Raw genomic sequence first — 21630 nt, forward strand, 5'->3', positions numbered from 1 at the left:
TAAGTTTTTACACAAAACAAATAGTAATTCACTCTATCTTGATTTTAAGCTTCTTTATCAATATCAAAGCTAGTTCAGGGGCTAGCAAGTGATAGCAACAAGAAAGTTTAGGCTAGAACTAATCTAAAAATTAAACTATAAAATCCAGAGTATAGGATAAAAATAATTTCAAATGAACGTTCTAAACAGATTTGTATAAGTTCATGAAGTTGACACGCAGTATTGATCATAAGGCAGAGCCCATTAATTACTACAAAGAAAACATTACAAATGATGAAAAGTTCTTTATATCTGTAATTAGGCAACAAAATTCATGAACTAACATAAGTAAGTCACATTTAAAAAAATACAATGTCCATATATCAGAAGTCAACTATTGTGTTCACAACTTTAAAAACAGAAAATACAAGTTCAAACAACTGCATCTGATCTCTGACATAAAGATATTATCAAATAGATAATCAAATGCTCTTTTTGTGATAAATCAAATGTCCAGAAATTACAAATCAAACAAACAATTAGTAATGCTTAAAATATAAAAATTTAACATGACATTTAAATGCACAGCAGAGTTTCTGTAAACAACCACCTCCACTATTTAGCAAACAAAGTGTGTACAGTACTGACTGTTTTACTAAAGATCTCTCCTATCTCATTGTCAAGAGCACTTTTGCTAACGGCGGATGTAAGTTATACAACATTTAGGACAGGTTTTAACTCGGTTTTTGATAAATAGATGAACTAATGCAAAAGGTATGAAAGCTCCCCAATGAAATATACATTTTCTTGTTTCCATAGCAACAGACAGCCTTAGACACTGTGGCAGAAAGAATTCTCTATTTAAACAGTGATAAAATTATAGACCAAATACCAATCGATTTTTAAATCCCAATCACCCATGTAAGCAAAGAATTGTTTTCAAACTTGCAAAATTCTCAAAAGCAACTAATTTATTTTAAAATTCTTCAATAGGAAAACAATATATACTAATAAAAAATAAAGTATCAGCAATGAATACTGCATGATTATGAATATACTGCAATAGAAAAATTAATATTATGTGACAAAAAAATTCAAAATTGAGGTTTATATATTTGACACTTATAAGCTACATAGTGCATGTTTTTAAAATAAATAAATTTTTTTTAAAATTATTTTAGCATAGACAATATAAGCAAAGGATAGAAAACAGTTGTCAAGACACTTTTCTCAAAATCTATCAGGAGGCACTTATGTTGTTTCTCAAAGTGCTAATAAAGTTTGTCAAGAGCTTGAAGTAAAGCTTCATTTTTATAAATATAAATCAAATTAATAGGATTCTATGAATTTAAGAATCTTGTTTTATTAAAATATAGTTGTGTAGTAATTATTGAGAGTTGATAAATTAAAACCACTAGTATTGAATAATTTAGAATACCACTCAAATAAGTGTTTATTAATAAACCAAATAGCATTAAAACAAATTTCGAGCATCAATTTTCTAGAATTAAGATTTTTTTTAAAAACAAAACACAATAAGCAATCATGGACTCAAATAAGCAGAATCACGGATTTTAACAGAATAATGAAATTAAATTATTATCTCCCTAGCATAAAAAATTAAAGAAAATAACGTTAAAAAGTAGCAAATAGACCGACAAAAAAAAAAAATTGAACTTAGTAAAGTTTTTATATTTAATCAATAACTGTTGTACATGATTCTTTACTGATTAGGGGGTGGTTAGTTTAAAGAAGCTTTGCAGTATATTCCATAGCTGCCAACTTCTACTTTATCTACTACTAAGAATAATCAAGATCAAATAAGGTATGTAGAAATTCACATTTTGGTTTTAAATTTTTTTGCAAAAATTTAAACTATTATTCAGATTGTTCTAATGTACATTTCAACACCTATAACAATGGTGTAAGACATACAACAAATATTCCTCATTTTATATGAGTTAGCTTTAAGAAAAATTAGATGTTTTTCTCAGACAAAATTTTAAAAATATGTGCTTTTCTTATGAAAACTATACTATTAAACAGTACAATGTAAAGGTGAAATGTAAAAATTGGTCAATACAGTTTCAAAATTGAACTTTTTTCTTAATGAAACACAAATAATAAGCCTAAAACATGAATGATAAATTTAAGACAACGTAGTGAGCCTAGTAATGTACAGTAAATAATACAAATACATTAAAGCGAGTTGATTAAAAACTGATAAGAATTAAAGCTGTTTTTTTTTTTAAGCTGATCAACAAGTTAATGCTTCTAATTTCCTAGTTTAAAAATCAATTTTAATTCAGGAGGAAAACAAGCATTGTTGAAAAGAAAACACAATTAAATAGCCAATTCCCATGCATATACTGAATCTGGGTATACAAAAAGTTGGCAGCTATGATAATATATTTTACAATAAAAATAAAAATATGGAAGAAAAAAAAAACATACAAAAAAAAGCTAGTTATACAAACAAACTTAAGCAAATGTTATTTTATAAGACTATAAAGTCATTTTACAAAATTTTGTGATATTTTATGCAAATATAATGTCATACATATTTTTTTAAAAGTAGTTTAGTTTATAAGAATGATAATGAGACTTCACAAGAAATTTGTACCTCTTTATGTACAATACAATGAATACATAGGTGAAAGCAGCTATCAGGATAAAAAGCTATAAGCTTTAAGGTACTTACGTATTATTCCGACAACCATTTTCACCAACATCACGTCAGATTAATTTTGGTATCTTTCAAATTTATTTTTATACAGTAATTAATTATAAAAAATTGACAAAATACAAATTATTGCAAAAAATAATATCATATTTAATTTTGAACCATTTTCAAATTTGGCGAAAATGATCAGATGGGATAATACGCAAGTTGCAATTTTGCAAGGACCACTAAATTTTTAACAGATAATTTTCTACTTGCTCGTTAACTAATATTCACATTTATTAAACTATAAATTTAATAACATTGCGAGAAAGGTAATACAAAAATTCTATCTAAATAATTTGTTCATTTAAACTAACGCAAAAGGATCTAAAAATACATTGTTTTAGATCAAGAAATAGAGCACAATATTAAATTAAAAATTTTTGCCTTTTTCTTTTGTAACCAAAATGGCAGGTTTCTTTAGCAATGGAAAAATCTCTAAAAAAAACTTGTATCAGAAGAAATATATTTCTTCCAACTTAGTGGAAGAAATGGGAGAAAATCTTTTTCAAAATGAAATATCAAGCATTAAAACAGCATTTTAAACAGTTTATAGTTGCAATCAAGTTAAAATAATAGCATTTATTTTCAAGTTACTTAATATATCATTTTTGCATAAGCGAGTACTGAAAAGAAAAACACTTGGAAAAAAAATTTAATGAATTTGTTAAGAAATTAAAATGACAGTAATTTTATAATCATAAAAGAACTAATAAAATAACAAAATCAAATTTAATTAATACTACTAAATTAACAAATCACATACTTATCTTTAAATTTTAGAATTATTTGGTTTTTCAGAGGTCGATTTACATAACCGACATACCAGAAATTTGCTATCTTGAAATCAAAAACAAGGGTTGTACACCAGAATATTTGATATATTGAATTTAATCGGCTTAAACTTAAGCTTTTTTTTAATACTTTTAACCATTTGTATTGGCCTTTTATTGTTGCTTCTGTTTTTTTCCAGTGTCTACCTTGATTATAATACCATCACACATTGTAGCTCTTTTAATATTTTAACTTGCTGCCACTTTTGCCTTTTTATCTAATCATCAAAGTTTACAATACAAAGTTACTAATACAAAATTTACAAATAAGCATAATTTACAGAGAATTTAATCACTAGATAAACACAGATAAGTGAATTTTATGAATAATCCCATCAAAGACTATCAGCTATATATGTTTGTATGTTCTTTTAACCTATAAAACAGGTGTAAAAACCTTTAATTGTGAAGTTAGCAGTATTTCATTATTTTTCGATAACCTTATTATTAATATTTTAAAGATATGCCGCCTTTCTGACAGTTTTAGACTTTCATAAAGAATACCAACTAGATGCTTTTTTTTAATCAGAAATAATTTTCTGTAACAAAACTAAAATACAAAAAGCAATTTTTTTAAATTCTAAATTTTAGTTCCAAATCATAACAATAAATAACAATCTGAATATTGAAGTGATTGTTTCAAATTTAATTGCTGAATAAATAGTTTAATTCTGCTTTGTGTGAAGAAATAATTTTTCAGCTGAACTGAAAAAAAAAAACTCTACAATGCGAGAATTAAAAATTTTCCTAACAGTGAAAAACCAGGGAAAAGAAAAAGATACTATAAACTTTCTGCGGAATGAAATCCTATAGAAGTTTACATTTTTCAGTAATGCCTTACACATACACATATACTAATAATATGAAAAGAAACTAATTTAGGATATAATCCACAGAACAAGCTGACAAAATTTTTAAATGTGTAGCAAAGCTTTACTGAAAATCTTTCTTATAATAACAAAGAAAACTTTTTGTATTTATATTAAATAAAATGCAAAATGAAATAATAAATATTTCAAAAAGCAGATTTTTTTTAAAATAACAACAAAATATATTTCCTAATGAAAATAAAAAGCAATTTATAAAAGCATGAGAAAACTGATACACAAAATTAAGATGTCATTTTGTTTAAAAAAAAATCAAAATATGTGGGAACAAAAGATTTTTGTAATTGCATAGCTAAAATTAAAATTTCTAGTAGCAGACACCCATGAACTTTAATAAAACATGACCTATAGGATTCATTGATTATGATTTACCATTTGACACGAAGAAAATATTTAGAAATCCCCTGAACATGAAAGTATAATGAAATTATAAAACTGATAAATCATTGAAAACTGAAGCAAAATTTTCATTAATCAGAAATAAACATAACAGATGTATGCAATTGACATTTAGTTACATAAGCGTGTTCTGACTTAATAATAGCTCATGAAAACATTTTAATATATTTGAAACCATGTTCTTCTTAATATAATATTAGTTTCTGGAAAGTATGCAGTGCTTTTAAGTGTATGAGTTTACTATAAAGCACTATAATTTACAAGGATGAAAAAGTATTTCAGTTCAAACACTTTAAATACTTAAGGCTAGAAAGAAACAGTCATAAGGTCCTCAGCAAAATGTTCAGTCAACCTGATAGCTGCTGGCTTTGTTGAACTGGTGCTAAAATTGGAAGGGAAAAAAATGAATATCAGATAAATTTAGTAAAGAAAATCACAAGCAAATTAATTAATCTACACAAAGTCTTATTTGATAAGATAACTAAGAGTGTATAATTATAATATACTAGTGGGCTGCGCCCCCTGCTCGCTAGCACTCGCCAAACCCCGAAAATTGCTACTCAATCTTAGATGGTTTGCTTCGCAAACCAAGCTCGCTTCGCTTGCTACTAACTTAGGTACATTGCAAATGCACAAAATTCTAAGAATTCAAAACAATCATTCAAATCCATATGGATGGGTGCTCTAATGTAAACAATAACAAACGTCCTTAAACCGGAAGAAATTTAGAAAATTTCCGGTGTATCCCTCCGCTTATGTTATAACTACGAGGCGATATGTGAACAAGCCTAATATTCTATGCAGCTCTGTTATTGTAATTTGGGTTCAAATCTAAACATAATTGTACCATTCATAATAGCTTTTAGAAATGTATTGATTCTCAGAGGTCGTAAGGCCAAAAAAAATTTTGGAAAGTTAATATCTCATTGTGAATAATTCTTAAGGTTTGCCATGTTTTGTGTTTTATCCCTTATTTGGCTACATTTGAATAAAATGTCGCTAAGAATATCTTTTTAAGTTAGCTTAATTAGAAAATATTCTAGTGATTATAATATTAATATGATAATGCTGAAGTTTAAAGGCTGAAAGAAAGAACTCGGTACATGTGAAATACTGCAAAAGATATGATGCAATAATATGATGGCGAATTTTTTCAATCTGCGGCGTAAAAATATATCGGAAGCAGTAACCCGGAAGTCTTAAAAGAGCAATTTTACCACTAGCGCCACCACCTTTAGCTTTACACGATCACCCATCCATAAAAACTTTTTTTCTTAAAAAAAATTACATCTTTTTAGTAAATATTAAGTCATTAAAATAAATTTGAATTCAAATAAATGACATGTAATTCGTTAAACCTATTAGAAATGTGCTATAGTATAAAACCTTAAAGTGCAACAGCAGGACTGAGACTCATTTTTCAATGAATAACTAATAACAATAATAAAACAAATAAATTCGTGATATAAATCAAAAATCGTCAAATAAATTAGTAATATAGAAATTCGTGGAAAAAAAAAGCGCTTTTGACAAATTACTAAAATAGAGATCTATCGACAAAGACTACTCACTTCTGCTTAGCTTAATAGTATGAGATTGCCACAGCTGATAGGGTGAATTTCGGAAGAGATCACATTTGGTGAGAATGCTCATGCTCTCTCTGGTTATTTTAGTTTCTGTTTTTAAAACCGCTATGTGTTGAGCCATTTCAGCTAGATTTGGCATGTGACATTTTTAGCGGCAATCATTGGTCGATTTTCTAGCGTTGCCATTCGGGGAGTTGTAATGAGGCTTTTTTTATGAGAATATATTTCGTAATGAGAATATATATATATAGATATAAGTGTATAATTATATTTAATAAAAAAATTTATAAAAAAAAGTAATTGATTGTAACATATATTGGGGAAATGAAATGGGTTTTTTTTCCCATCATATCACGGAACACAAAAATTTATTTTAAAATAATTCAAACAGAAAATAAAAGAAATTACAAGATTTTCAGAATGAAAGCATAAATTATATACAGGGTATCTGCTACATTTTAGATTTTCAAATTCATGACTTTTCATGATTTTCCATGACTAATTCCAAGAATTTTTCATGACTTAACTAAATTACTATTTTCTCCGTCAAAAACGCAACAATAAATTAAAAAAAGCGTTATAATAACATTAATTGAAATGATAGGTATAACCAAACTGCTATACTCTGAATCTTCATCTTTATAGATTTAAAATTTAAAAAACAGAGTAAAGAAAGAGTTGAAACAATAAAATAGCTGAAAAAAATGCAAAAGCAAATAATTTTTTTNAAAAAAATACAAAAGCAAATAATTTTTTTTCTGCAGAATTATATTCCAAAGATGCCGGCCAGGTGGCCGAGCGGTCAGCGTACCTGACTGTGAAGCCAATGGTTGCGGGTTCGAATTCCGCTCAGGGCATGGATGTTTCGCTCTGTGTGTGTACTCTTTTGTGTGATGTGTGAATGTGGCCCACCCTATAAACGGGTATGTGGCAGTGTGGCGTGGGTAATGTTGCTCACCTCCGTGACTTAGGTTCACAGGTGCCCACTGGGTAATGTTAAATGAGTAACAACTCCGGCATCTTCGTAGGCGAAGAACGAAAGTTCAGTGCCTGCCGTTAAAAAATAAAAAATTCCAAAGATACTTTTCTTGTTCATCGAAAAGGAAAGAAATACTCCTGACACTCTGTTCTCATTTCGGAGTAAAAAAAATTCGCCAATGACTGGTTTGCTTCAACTAGAATTTTAAATTGATAAAATAAAAAAAAAAATAGAAATTCTTAAATCACACAGTGAAGAGTTTAAAAAATAATTCGCTCTAGAAATGATGTTTTTTCTTTCATTTTTTGACAGAACACCATAATTTTTAAAGAACATGATAAAATAATTTTATATTCTAATAAAATATGCCTGAGTGGTGATTTTGTTTGGAATTCAAATGCTTGGAACAGTATGAAATTGGGGGGGGGATTCCATTTCATAAATTGGATTTTTCGGAGACCTAAATTCATGACTTTCCACAAATTTTTTTAAAAAATAGTAAAAATCATGACATTTCATGACAAATTTTGTTCAATACTGAAAATCATGACTTTCCAGGTACGCGGATTCCCTGTATATAAGTATTTTAATGAGTAAGATAAATTGTGTAAATTATTATTTTAAAGATAATTTATACAGTTTAAATGAAAATTAAAACAAAACCTTATAGTAAAAAATAACATTCAAAATTTATTTGATATTATACTTCAGATATTATTTCTATTTCTTCAATTATTAGAAGTTTTATGTATTTTAAATAGGAAACATTTTCTTCTCAATTCTTTCCAAAAAAAAATTAAGCTAAAAAAAAAAAAACTAAATTACAAACAGAGGGCAGCTTAAATGACTCCCTCCATTTTTTACATTTCTCATGTTGCAATAACATTATTTAAAAATATCGGGATTCTAAATACCTCGTGGAAATACATGGCCCTTATTTAGATGTATAAAAGGTAGAAAAATAAATTGGATTTACAATAAAATGGACACAAAATTGTATCAAAAAGTGATTATTTTTTAAATGTGCGGCTAGAAACTCGTGTGGCATAGTAGTTAAAAAAAATAAAAAACAGGATCATCTAAATCCCGAGGAAAATCATTGCAATAATTGCAAAAAACACACTTAAACTTATAATGAAATCAGCACAAATAAAGCGCGTCAAAGAGTAATTATTTAAATTTGCACATTGTAATAAAAATCTTAATTTTTAAAACCCTGTGAGAATGTAGAGCAATAACTGCCTAAAAAATGGTTGAAAAGTAACTTGAATTTACAATGAAAGCTATACAAACAATATGAGTCAAAAGGTGATTATGTAAATGTATGATAAAGACTAAAACAAACAGCTATATAAGAAATGGAACAATACAATAAAATTAATGTGATGGACTTACCTTCATAAAAATGGCTTCAAATTTTCTAGAACACATAAAACTAAAAAAAAAAAGGTTAACTTCATTAAACAAAAAAAGAATAATAATAATTAAAATCAAAATGATTTTAAACATGCAATTTTAACCTTTTATCTAAATATTTAGTAAAAAAATTAAAATTACACCTCAGATACAACGTAACAATCCTATTTATAGCAAGTCTGTTTTTCAAAGCTCAAAGCAAAAAAAAAAATCAGAATTTTGAGCTTTAAATTTCACGTAAACCTTTAATTATTCATGCCAAGATAGTTTAAAGTTATTACTTTGCCTCAAGTGAAAGGCACTTAAGAGGGTATTTCCATTTTTCCACTTTCAGAAAATAGTAGAGCCTGAGTTTTCCATGGGAATAAAAAAGAGCAGGGTGCCTCCTCCTATAAAAGGATACTTTGAATTTTGAAAGGATGCCACTTAATACCATTAAAATTTATCAAAATGTATAATATTAAGTAATAACTGTCAATCTTTAATTTTTAAATTACCCTAACTATTTTATGTGTATATTTCACAAAGTAATTTGCATTTATTATCAAAATAATAGAAAAATAGTTAAGGGTATAAGCTAGAAGACAATCTTTTGTGTATAAACGTTCTTCAAAATAAAATAAAAAGTCAACTAAAAAAAGGATTATTTGATTAACAACTTTAATGTTTTTTTTTATTATATTTTAAACTGATAATTTAGAGGTACATTTTTAAATAAAATGCATTTATTAAAGGATTTTATTTCTAAATAAAGTGTTCAGGGGCTAAATATCAAGCAAATTTTAACTACATAACTCAGGGTTCGCCATGTGGGCCCACTCTGAAAAAACTCACACGGGTTTTATTGAGTGGGCCCACTTTGAAAAAACCCACATGGAACGATAAATGGGGTTTTTCAACAAAAAAAATTCATTAAAACTTAGCAATGCACATTTACAGGGGCCCCCATCAGGGGGGAAGGTGGGCGCATGATGCACCCACTTAAAGCTTGGGGGGGGGCATTTTTACATTAAATAAAACGAATAGCTTGGGGGGGGGGGGCACTGCACATTTACTTTTATATAATTTATTGTGAAGCATAAATTTGTCAAATAGAGTTGCATGATTTATATGATTAAGTTTTTAATATTTGGAAAATAAAAGAAACTCGAATTCTATAATTTTATAGTACTATTGAAAACTTTAAGTGGGTGTTTTCAAAAAATAATATTTTAATGCTATTAAATCAAATAGAAATTCAAATAATATAGTCTGAAAAGATCAATTTTTCAAATATAGTTGCATGCTTTATATATTAATAAACAGGTTATTATTATTAATTCATATGTTTAAAAAAATTGAAAAGAAACAATGTTTTTTATTAAGTGATACAGTAACAAATTTAAACAGTTTTATTTTCTGGCTTTAAAAACATAAGGTAAAACTTTTTATAAGAGAACTTTTTAAAATTATTTATCTAAAAATGAAATAATTTTTCTAGGGCTAATTATTTGAAAAAAATGGGACAAGTAACTGATACTCTTTATAATTATACGTAATTTTAATTTCACTTCATAATAATAAAAATATGGAAGATCATTAAATATTTATTTCAGTTTTTTATTAAAGTCAAAAGTCAGATGAAATTTTTGTTTTTACTGATAATAAATATTTACAGATTCTAATTTTATAATAGGTAGGTAATATATATATGTTCAATAAATATTGTAAATAAATGTGCGTGAAAACAAAAAGATTAATAAACTTGTTCCTCTTATATTACTGCATTTATATTTTATAATGCTCGAGTTAAAAATTGTGAAACGTTAAATACTAAATAAATAAGATTTAAATATGTATTAGTGATAATGTGTTATTTAAACTTAATATAAAATACACATAACAAAATTAAAATAACTTTTTGGATTTATTTCTATTTTTAAGCTTATACAACACTTTTTATTAAATAAAAATAGTTACACAGTAAAACTTAAAAGTTTATGAGCACTAAATGAAAAAACCCAATTTTCAAATAAAACCCAATTTTTCCTGGGCGTTTTCAATAAAACCCAGGAGGGTTGGATTTTTACTAAAATACCCGGGTTTTTTCAAACCCTGATAGAACTAGACGGCATAAGAAAAATCTTACTACAATGAAGAAATGAAATTAAAAATTAAAGATCATAATTATCAATAACTAAATGAATCAGAAGTGGATTTCATTAAAACAGGTGGTTAAAAAAAAAAAAAAACTTTTCCTGAAAAAATAAAAAGGCAGTTTTTGAAGGATACGCGGCTATTTTTACAAAAAGGGCAAGGAGGACGCATTGATAGGAATCAAAGGGCAGCCGGGACGAGCCACCCTTCTAAAAACACTTAGGGAGAACACTGGTAGAGAACATAATACATACAATCGTAATTAAATGTAAATTGTGAAACAATAGAAATAATATAAACAAGCTATCTCTCCTGCCTTTTCTTAACTAACCTTAATCCTTCCGTCGCTTGCCTCTATCTCTATCATAGTCACGGTCATCAGTAGGACGCTTACTAGCCTTCTTAGCTTCAGTCAAAAATTTATCCAAACCAAAAGGATCTTCCTCCTCCTGTTTTTCAAACTGAACAGGTCCATCCCGTCGAGCAGAGCGATCAGTACCGGCAAATTCCCTATCAGGAACAAATCTTGAGGTTTTCACTAATTTATCGAAATCTTCACCATAAATATCCTTATCTGTATTAGCTTTGGGCCTGTAAATATTATTACTAACAGCCTGCTGAGATCGCCAAGGCTTGTCATATACATTATAATCATCCTCTCCACCAAAGCCACTGTCCATACCTTTAGAGGAGTTGAATAAGCGCTGATCGAACTGCAATTCGTTAGACTGCCTTGCATTTGGCATACCGAGTGCAATTTGTTCACTTATGTCCCTTTCTCTCTGCTTCTCTAGCTTACTACGCTTATCAGGAGCGGCTCTTGCAATATTTCTATCTCTAGCACGCTCTTTATGTCGCTCGTATCTCAAATTCTCACGTTCTCTAAGCTCATCATCTTTGTCAGCAGACGGTTGACTCCGTATTCCGGCACGCTGTTCTCGAGCTTGCTGAGCCAACTTTCTAAGATGTTCTTCTTTCTTTTCTTTCTCTTTTTGAGCTAATTTCTTTTCCATTTGGGATCTCGTTTCCACCGCTTCTCTAGCCTTCCTGTCAGCAACATACAACGCCTCGGCTAACTTCGCAAAGTTTTCGTTGACGTGTGTTTGTTGCAAACCGCGACCATCTGCCGCGAGCCTCTTATCGAGTGGGATTGTATATCCTTTTGCATTTTTCCAGTTTGAAATGCATGGCGGTATCCTCCACTCCTGTTGTTCTTTAACTGTAACTTTTCGTGTGGGGGAGTGCATGACAGGTGCGGGCGGGGAAGGTGGACCACGGGGGATCTTCTTATTAATCTTAAAATGAGGTGGTTCCATAGGATCTTTTTGAACTTCAACCATTCGAATAATTCTTTGCTTTGCACCTGAATTGAAGGCGAATCCTTGCTGTGAAGGGGTGTACCGTATATACTGTACTGGTCCAGTCTTTTCAGCAGCCCTGACTGGCATTGCAGCTGATATCTTAGTGTGAGTCAGTTTTTCAAGAGCGAGCCTTGTTGCCTCGGTATTATCCTCGACTTCTTCCTCATTTGGTTTTTGTAAAGTAGGATCATCCTCATTTGTGATCTCTGATGGCAGAAGATCTTGAAATTTATGATAAACAACACGATCTTTACTATGGCCCTGGCGGGCAATAACATCATATTTAATTTTTCCTTGTGCATCTAGCTGCACAGGCAAATTATTAGCATTAGTTTTTTCTTTTTTCTTCCCTAAACCAAGAGGGAATTGTGCAACGTGAATTTCGGGAAAAGCTCCACCATCACCGAAATCTTCAACAGCTCGAGGTACCCAACCTTTCCTGGCACCATAGGGTGGTGCAGATCGAGAAGCAACGACGAGCTGTTTTGAAGCAGAATTGCGTTTTTTGATCCGTTCAATATCATCTCGATCACCAAAAGTTTGAACAACCGGAGCTGGTAACAGAGATTTCAAAGAAGCCATGATAACTTCAAATCTAAAAGAGGCTAATAAGTGCTTTAATAGAACATTAACTAAAGTTATGCGAAACTGATTTTATTTATTATTAGTATTTACATAATTATATAGAATACAAACAAGAAAAATTGACTGAAGTATACAACTTTGCAGATTTTAATCAACTACAACTAACACTTTAAATTTAATACTTGAGTTGAGGAGCAGCAAAATAATAAGATTATTTAATTCTTAAACTAAACTTTAAAGAAAAGAATTTATACTTAATAAGGAAATATGAAATTAATGAAAAAAATGTTACAAAAATATAGTATTTTTAAAGTTTAATTCAAAATTTAAAATTTTTTTAAAATACTGGTTATTATAAGCATGACGTCAATACAAGCATAATGGATTATTCTTGCTTCCATAGAAACAATTTATACCGTTGAATTTTTTCAACTTAATAAACTTAGCAAGTTTAAAATTATATCAAAATGTACACGTAAAAAATGTCATTGAATAAACTCATTGAACGCAAACATTAAATTTATCTTTATGTAATGGTTTTAGTTGGTGTTTACTATTTACTACCTAGTAAATATGGCACCCGTGGAAGTAAATGTATGCTCCAACGAAATTGAAGTTATATCTTCGCTTTCAAAATTAATTGAGAGCAAAGCTAATGAGACTTTGCAAAAAAATAACTGCTTTCGAGTTGGTTTATCTGGTGAGGCATTTATTAGAATGAAAAGCTCATTTTTGTATAATATTGATTATGGGAAAAATACCATTTAAATTTTCAAATTGTTATTTACGGTGTTTTCTACTCAAAAATACTGTAAACAGCAACACAGTTAAAAAATAATAATAATTAACCATTACACACAGCTACAGAATATTTGTCTAATTTTAACAACGCAATGCTCTACTTATATAAGAAATGGGCTACTGATTTTTTAATCGTTAAATTGAGGAAAAATTAATTTTTGTACAAACTAATATAATCACATATTCACTCTGTTTTCGTTTTGAAATTAAGACCAGACTTTAAAATTATTTTATTAAAAAAATTCTTGAACTTAAATACAAACTTTAATGAAACATTAATATGAGGGAATATTAACTAATAAAAACTAGTATTATAAAAGCTTTCGATATTTAATTCTTCTCGAACATTGTTCAGTGCTCCATTTAAAAAATTGTACTGGAAACTGAGTGTAATTTTTTATCTACGCACAATTTGCTCTAAAATTATAAATGGTGTTTATATTTTATGATTAAATTTACCTTAATTATACTTTAGGGGAACAAACTTTCTTCAGTTTGTTGTTTGCCCTTTTTAGAAAAATTATACATAATCTGATATATTTATACTGTACCAGAAATGTCCTGATTTTTGTCATGATTTTTTGAAAAAATGTTGTCCTCATTTTTGCTTTGGCCCCATATGAATGATAAATGTGAAGCCCTAAATTAATTTTCTTGATTTCATTTCTAAAATCAAAATTTTAGGTCTTCTTTTTTTTTGCAGTCCCTACTTTTGAAAGACACTGTTTGAAAATATTAAATAATTTTAGTTTGGGCTGAAGCAAAAATTAATAAAGATCTTAAATAATAAAGATTTATTATTTAAGATTTATTATAAAGATTTATTATTTTTATTTATAATAAAAATAATAAATAAAAATAATAAAGATTGTGAAGCCGTTATGATGAGAGCCTCCTAACATACATTGATTCCTATCATTACTCCTATCAATATTCATACATTGCCCTACAATACTGGAAGACACTTTTAGTTTTCTGGCTATTCATTCAATCAAATTTCTTAAGCAATCCTTAGAGAAACATTTTATGACTTTAAAGGTGTTTAAATCTTATGATTTCTCATAGTCACTATAGTTATAAGCTTTAAGTGGTTTGAAGAACAGCAATAAATTATAAACAAAAAAGAGTGTTTTTGAACAGCCTATGATAAAAATATGGAAATAAACTTGTATTAATTACTTGGGTTATTATATGCAATAGCAGTATAAAATTTCATAAATTTAGCTTAAATTTCATGGAAATGTGATCATTTTTATAAGAACTTTTTTTTTTTAATTTAGTTTTCCTAATATAATTGTAGAAACGTTCTTTAAAATTAAATAAAAAATTTTATGTCCTTTTTAATTTGTTGTTTAAAAGTTTAGAATTTTTTTTTAAAAAATTCTCTTAGATATAAACATTAAAAATAACACTAATACTGTGCATGCGCAAAAACATAAAATAACATTTTTTATAAAAATTTTGTTCTGAGTCACATTTGTTAAATTTGTGAAAAAAAGTTTGATTTGAATATCTTGAAATTTTAAAAAGTTTTTGTTAATTTTCTAAACAGTTTCGAAAAATAACTGAGTAATTTTGTTTGTTGTTTATAAAATTTTTTATTTATAAAATTTTTACTAATTATAAACTGAAGCTCTTGAAAGAAATTTTAAGAAATTAAATTTCTATCTATAAATTTTTTCCCTTAAAAAAAAAATGATAGAAATGGAAATTTTGTTTCATTTTTCTATTAGGTGCTTAGATTAAAATTTAGCTATTTTTTTAAAGCATTGTGTACTTTTCTGTAATCATAAAAATTCCTGTGTTTTATTATAAACTTAATTATACCTGTTCAATTGTAGGTGGAAGTCTCATTAAATTCTTGTGTAAAGGTTTGCCATCAGTCAATACTAATTGGCAGAAATGGCAATTCTTCTTTTGTGATGAAAGACTCGTTCCTTTTGATGATAAAGAAAGCACTTTTGGGTGCTATAAACGGGATTTAATGCCTCTGATTCCAATTACTGAGAGTCAATTTATCACTATTGATCCAAGTTTAAAGGGTAATTTTTTATAAATGTAATATTTCTAGTTTTTATTGGATTTCTGAATTTCAGAAATGATTATAAATAGTAATGTTATAGAAATTGCTCCCCTTTAAAACATGTATCCTATTTATTTTCTTCAAAATACCTTGAAATTATACCAATCTTTAATCATCCATTTAGCAAATGCTCAGCAATAAAAAATTTACTCCAGAAGTCATTGACATTTATTGTGGAGTAACATCAAAATTGTTAATTCAAGACAATAAACAAAACATGGAGAGAAATAAAGTACCGGGTGAGATGGAGGACAAAGGCCCTATGCTCCTTACAGAGGGAAAAGATCTAAGAGAGAAAAGAGAACATCAAGGGAAATAATATTTCAACTAACTTCTTTTAAACTTTTTCTATATCAAAATATTATGTTATATTGGATAAATGTTTCAACGCTAACATTCTAATGGACTTTAAAATAACACTGCATCTAATGAATAAAAAACTTGGCTTTATTCATTGGTCGTTATAATGGAAAGGTCGCTGTAATTCCAGGTCGAGTGTAGAATTGTATATTACTTTAATATTTTAAATATACTATGAAAACTTCCTGTGTATTGTGACAGTCATCTTAGATTTCTTACAATTTTTTGCAGTTTTAGCAAGATTGTTAGACTTGTCATGTAAAGGATTTCTGATTTCGAAATTCACGGGTTTATGATATCACTGATTTATTGTTTATGACATAGTTCATAACATATTTATGTTACAAATAATAGAAACCATACATTAAAGCAGTTGGTACTACAGATTATGCATGGTGCGTAACGTTTTTAAAAAGTGCTTATTTTCCATAATTGTTTTTTAAAAGCCTTTGTGGGTGCTTTTTTCTTTGAATGTTTTTAAAAAGTGCTTAATTTTCCCTTTTAGAAAATGTGATTTCTTTTTTTTTTTCCATGTCTTTTCACCATGCATTTTGCAAAAGCGTGTTTTTTCACATTGTTCTATTCAACGTTTTCACAATTCATTCAACCACAATTCATTTCAGCTTACTGTTGGTCCATAGCATATGAAAATGCTGATCATTTTACATGTTTGATGAAATACTTGCGAGTCCGCGTGTGCGTCAACTGAGCTGAATTCGGTGATATTCTTGCACTCTCATGCACAACTCTGCTGCGTTTTGCAAGGTATTTTCAATATCAGGTTTAATTTTCAACCCTCTGAAATCGAACCAAAAATCTCTCGATCTTTTTATAGTGGCTAATATATTCAAGTAAAGATTTCTTTGTCAGAAACTAGCTATTTTATCATGATCATGTAAAGTGTTTGAAAATTATTTTGCTTTTTGTTAATGCATTTGAAAGTATTTTTTGAATCCTTAAAAAGTACTTGAAAGGGGCTTATTTTTTGTTGAAATATTTGACTATCCACCCTGTTATGGAAGTTATCATCAAATCATTTTTACGTTTTTTAAAATAAAAGAAATCTCTGTAGAAAAAAAATTTAAATTCTCTAAACCATTTAAAAGTTTTAGGAGTTTCTAAACAAATTAAATTTTTACAATAAAACTGATAAATATTTTTAATAATACTGTATTTTTTATAGGAGAAGATTCAGCTCAAGACTATACACGCAAAATTGAACAAGAATTCAGAATCTCATCATCTTTTCCTAAATTTGACTTATTGCTTTTGGGTATTGGCCCAGATGGTCACACTTGCTCACTTTTTCCCAATCATCCACTTTTAAAGGTAACAAAATAGTCATATTTTTTATAATTTGTATTTGTCTTACTATAATTTGTACTTTGATTCAAGAGAAATATTTTTTAAAAAATATTATAAGAGCTATCCCAAAAGAGATAAATTTTACAAAATTTCTCCATGACTTGAACTGCATAATTATTTTCAACAGATAATTATAAATTACGTTTATGCTGCTTTATTATTACTATTTATGCTTATGCTGTTTTAAATAAAGCTACAATCCTAATACAATGCAAGTAAATGAAATATTTTGGCACAAAAGTATAAATCTAATTTTGGAAACCACTTTAATTGTTTCAGAGTTTTAGAATATCAGAACACTCAATCAGATCACTGCCATTGTTCACAAAAGTGTTCGCTTTTGCATTGAAAATAATTTCTAAAAGGTTTATTTTCTTTGGAAAGTAATTTGTTGTCTCCTGACATTGTAGTGCAACAAGCAGCTTTTCTAATTATCAACTTCTCAAGTTGTTTTTAACAACTTGAGAAGTTTTTTTTTTGAAAAATCAAAAAAAAGTTGATTTTTCAAAACAAAACAAAAAATTGGGGAATGTGATGTATTTAAATCAGGTGAATAACAATTCTATTATTAAAAAAATATGGTTTTTTTTTAATTAAATTTTGTTTATTTCGCAGCTAGTAATAAGTACTTCCTTCTTATCAATGAACAGACAGAAAAACAAAAACTCATCAATCATTCATCATGTCACTATATTTACAACACTAAAATTTACAAGTATCTTATTTTGTTAAAACGTTTCCTAAAACGCTAATTATTTTATTTAAAAAAATCCTGTTGCAACAATTTTTATTTAAAATAATTCACTAAATTCTATTAAAGTACATTTACATGTACATAGTACATTTTTCATCGTTTTCCCCTGAACTTTCTCCTGGAAACAATTTTATACTTATAGACACAAGTGCCTGCCATTAACCCCTCCCCCCAAAAAAAACAATTTTATGCTTTTCCAGAACTAGACAAATGAGGTTAATGCATTTATTCTTGAAACTGAGGCTGTTTTCACCATTAGTTCACAACAGTCTGCAATTAGTGATGTCACCATTTCAATATATGGACCTTTGACTATGGAGTGAATGACTCTGTCCTGAGTGATGGCCTTAAAGAAAAAGAATTTTATGCTGATGGTTATATTCTTTTGTGTTCATCATTCTTTTGAAAGTATTTCATTCGGTTTCTATCTAGTTTTTTATTTTTTTTTCACATAAGAATTTTACAATGCAAATACTAAAACCGAGATGGCTCAAGGGATAGAGCGTTCGCCTTCTAATGAGTTGACCCGTTTCGAATCTCAGCAAAGGCTGATGGATACGAATTCCTTATCCGGCTTGCACCGACCTCAGTGCTGACGTAAAAAATCCTCAGTGGTAGACGGATCATTGCTTAGAGTACCCTTGCCGTCAGACTAACCATGGGAGGTTCTCGTGATTTTCCTCTCCATGTAACACAAATACGGGTTACCTTCATTAAAAAGTCCTCCATGAAGATAAATTTCCTCCAATATTTGATTCAGGAATTCCTTTGTCTTCTGGATTGGGTTCAAAATTACAAGGCTACGGAGTTGAACATCAGTAGTTGTAAACCCAAAATTGGGTTGGCTGTTCAATGAAGGTTATGCTATAAAATAAAATATATGTTATATACTTTCATCATGCATGTATCTGTGTTAGTATGAACTTGTGTATTTGTAGGGTTATGTTAGAAATGCATCTTTTTGCATAAAAATACTGATTAAATTGAAATGAACATAAAATATTTCTGTACAGATATCATTTAAATTCGATATCTCTGCTTTAGTAATACATATATATATATACTATATATATTAGTCATTCAAAATATCTTTTGTTGTTTTATTTCATAATATAAATTTTGGTTAATGAAAAAAGACTTTTGTTTCCCTTCAACTTCATCTTAACGAGGTTTGACTGTACTTCTAATTTCTATTGTTGGTTATTGTTTCATTTCAATAAGAAAACAATTGTTTCAAATCACATATTTCTCTTTTTTTTTATAGGAAGAAAAGAAATGGGTTGCATCCATAGATGACTCTCCTAAACCCCCTCCTAGCCGCATAACTTTGACCTTGCCAGTTTTGAATAATTCCAAGTGTGCTGTTTTTGCTACTATTGGAGAATCTAAGGCTGAAATACTTAAAGTATGGACTAATTTCTCTTACAATATCTTTTATTTTTTAACATCAGCTATTTGAATCAATTTTTGTTAAAAATGTTAATAATAATTTTTCCTGTGATACAATTGCTGCTCTAATTAACCCTAGCTGCTAAAACCTGTAAAAAAAGAGGTATTTTTGCACTGAGACAGAAATGTCTACATCTTCATAAATGTAGAATTGGCTACTAGTCACAAGCTTTTATCTCAGTGTTTTCTATGGACGGAATCAGTGTCAAATTAGTATCAATGTGGTAATTAAATTGATATGATAGTTGCTCCAATCTAAACTAGCTGCTGTAAGTTGTTCAAAAAACTTGCATTACTGTACATGGAAAGAAATTGCTACGTCTTCCAAAATGTAGAATTTTCTTCTAATCCCATAATACAAATCTTTTATCTCAGTGTTTTCTGTAGACATAATTTGACCTTAGTTTTGAGTCAATGTGGTAAATAAATATGATGGTTGTCCTAGTAGATAGATAGTCCTAGCTTTTTTAACTTACTGAGAAAAATCGCATTTTTGTACAAGGAAAGAAATTTTTTTATGACTTTACACATATAGAACTGGCTTCTAAATTACATAATATGAAGCTTATATCTTAGTGTTTTCTATTGACACATTCGACTTCAATTTTGTGTCCATCCATATAGTTACGTGATTGCTGCTACAACTTAGTGGGGGGAAGAAGTTGACTATGTCTTCACTTACACTTTGAAACGTGATGCATCACGATAATTATGTGATGCCAACACCTCCTATAGACACATTCTGACCTTGAGTCAATGTAGTAATTTATTTTGTATTTGTATTATGTCTCCTTTCTGGCTAGTTCTAAAAGAGTTCTAGTTTATCTCAAATCTACAATATGTTGATATGGTTAACTTGCTCATTGACAAAAAAAGTCAAAACACTTTTCCAACCAAAGGTAAAGATATCAGAATAAATTGGAAAAAGCTTAAAACAGCCCCAAAACAGGATATCAAAATTGATCGAAGAATGCTTAAAGCAGTCCCAAAACAGAAAAATCGGCTTTTTTTTTAAACTCTAGGGTTTTTATTGAAATCTTTCATTTATTTGTAAATCAATTCATTCTTTTGATAAGAGTCATTACCGTACTAGAATTAATGAAACAATTAAACTTTTTAACAACGCTTTAGTAATTTACAAATAAATATTGGTACAAATAATTTAATTTTATCACTGTATGTAATATAAAAATTAAATATTGAATAAATTTATTCCTATTAATTAGTGTGCAAACATTAAGAGTTGGTACGTTTACTTCCAATATATTATTAAATAATTAATTGTAAATATAATGGTAATGCTAACAATGTTTGATTTTTTTTTAAGGAAATCCTGGAAGGTAACAGTGTACAACCCCTTCCAGCAGCATTGGTACGTCCCACTCAAGGAGAACTTCATTGGATTGTAGATAGAGAAGCTGCAAAACTTCTTCTGTAACTGCGCATTTACTTAAAATTTTTTCCCCTTAAACGAAACAAATATTCGATGACTTTGGAATCATGCCTTAAATGTTGTGATATTGGTTATTCTTAAAATTTTATATTAATATTTCTAGATTATATATTTTTATTTTGATATAATGTTGAGTTTCTTTTAGAATAAAATCATGTTACATTGTTTCTTTTTTATTGTATTGTTGTTTATCTGAGTTGCAAACTTATTGAATTCGATTATTTATAATACACGAGTCAAGTAACCTTCAGAGTAGCATTTTATTTTATCACTTTTATTCGATAATTTTTCATTATTTACCTCATCTTTATTATAGACAATTCATGATGGACTGTTAACTTTTTCATTTCATTAAATAATAAAAGATAATGAATGATGGGCTATTAACTTTTATTTTATAAAACAAATTTTGAATTATTTTACCTGATTTTTACAATAGACAAAATGATAGTCTTTTAAATGTTTCGTTTTATTAAACA

The 21630-nt window shown here is 28.4% G+C and overlaps 2 protein-coding genes across 2 annotated transcripts; one reads left to right on the forward strand and one right to left on the reverse strand.

Annotated features, from left to right (window-relative positions):
• Positions 1-271: 271 nt before the first annotated feature.
• On the reverse strand, positions 272-13284 carry LOC107449259 (Puff-specific protein Bx42). The gene is made up of 3 exons (XM_016064748.3): positions 11272-13284; positions 8784-8823; positions 272-5205 (listed from the first exon to the last, which is right to left on the reverse strand). The coding sequence occupies exon 1, from the start codon at positions 12881-12883 to the stop codon at positions 11273-11275; it is 1611 nt and encodes a 536-aa protein (XP_015920234.1). The 5' UTR covers positions 12884-13284; the 3' UTR covers positions 272-5205; positions 8784-8823; position 11272.
• Positions 13285-13287: 3 nt separating this feature from the next.
• On the forward strand, positions 13288-21319 carry LOC107449263 (6-phosphogluconolactonase). Its single transcript, XM_016064754.3, has 5 exons — positions 13288-13586; positions 15529-15729; positions 17314-17459; positions 19514-19654; positions 21026-21319. The coding sequence occupies exons 1-5, from the start codon at positions 13460-13462 to the stop codon at positions 21134-21136; spliced, it is 726 nt and encodes a 241-aa protein (XP_015920240.1). The 5' UTR covers positions 13288-13459; the 3' UTR covers positions 21137-21319.
• Positions 21320-21630: the final 311 nt, after the last annotated feature.

This window comes from Parasteatoda tepidariorum, chromosome 8, assembly GCF_043381705.1.
Source record: "Parasteatoda tepidariorum isolate YZ-2023 chromosome 8, CAS_Ptep_4.0, whole genome shotgun sequence".
NCBI lineage: Eukaryota > Metazoa > Arthropoda > Arachnida > Araneae > Theridiidae > Parasteatoda > Parasteatoda tepidariorum.

Coding starts and splice junctions, on each gene's coding strand:
- LOC107449259 (XM_016064748.3), bottom strand. CDS start 12,883: ATGGCTTCTTTGAAATCTCTGTTACCAGCTCCGGTTGTTCAAACTTTT.
- LOC107449263 (XM_016064754.3), top strand. CDS start 13,460: ATGGCACCCGTGGAAGTAAATGTATGCTCCAACGAAATTGAAGTTATA. Junction 13,587..15,528: donor CTTTCGAGTTGGTTTATCTG/GTGAGGCATTTA, acceptor GTTCAATTGTAG/GTGGAAGTCTCATTAAATTC. Junction 17,460..19,513: donor CCAATCATCCACTTTTAAAG/GTAACAAAATAG, acceptor TTTTTTTTATAG/GAAGAAAAGAAATGGGTTGC.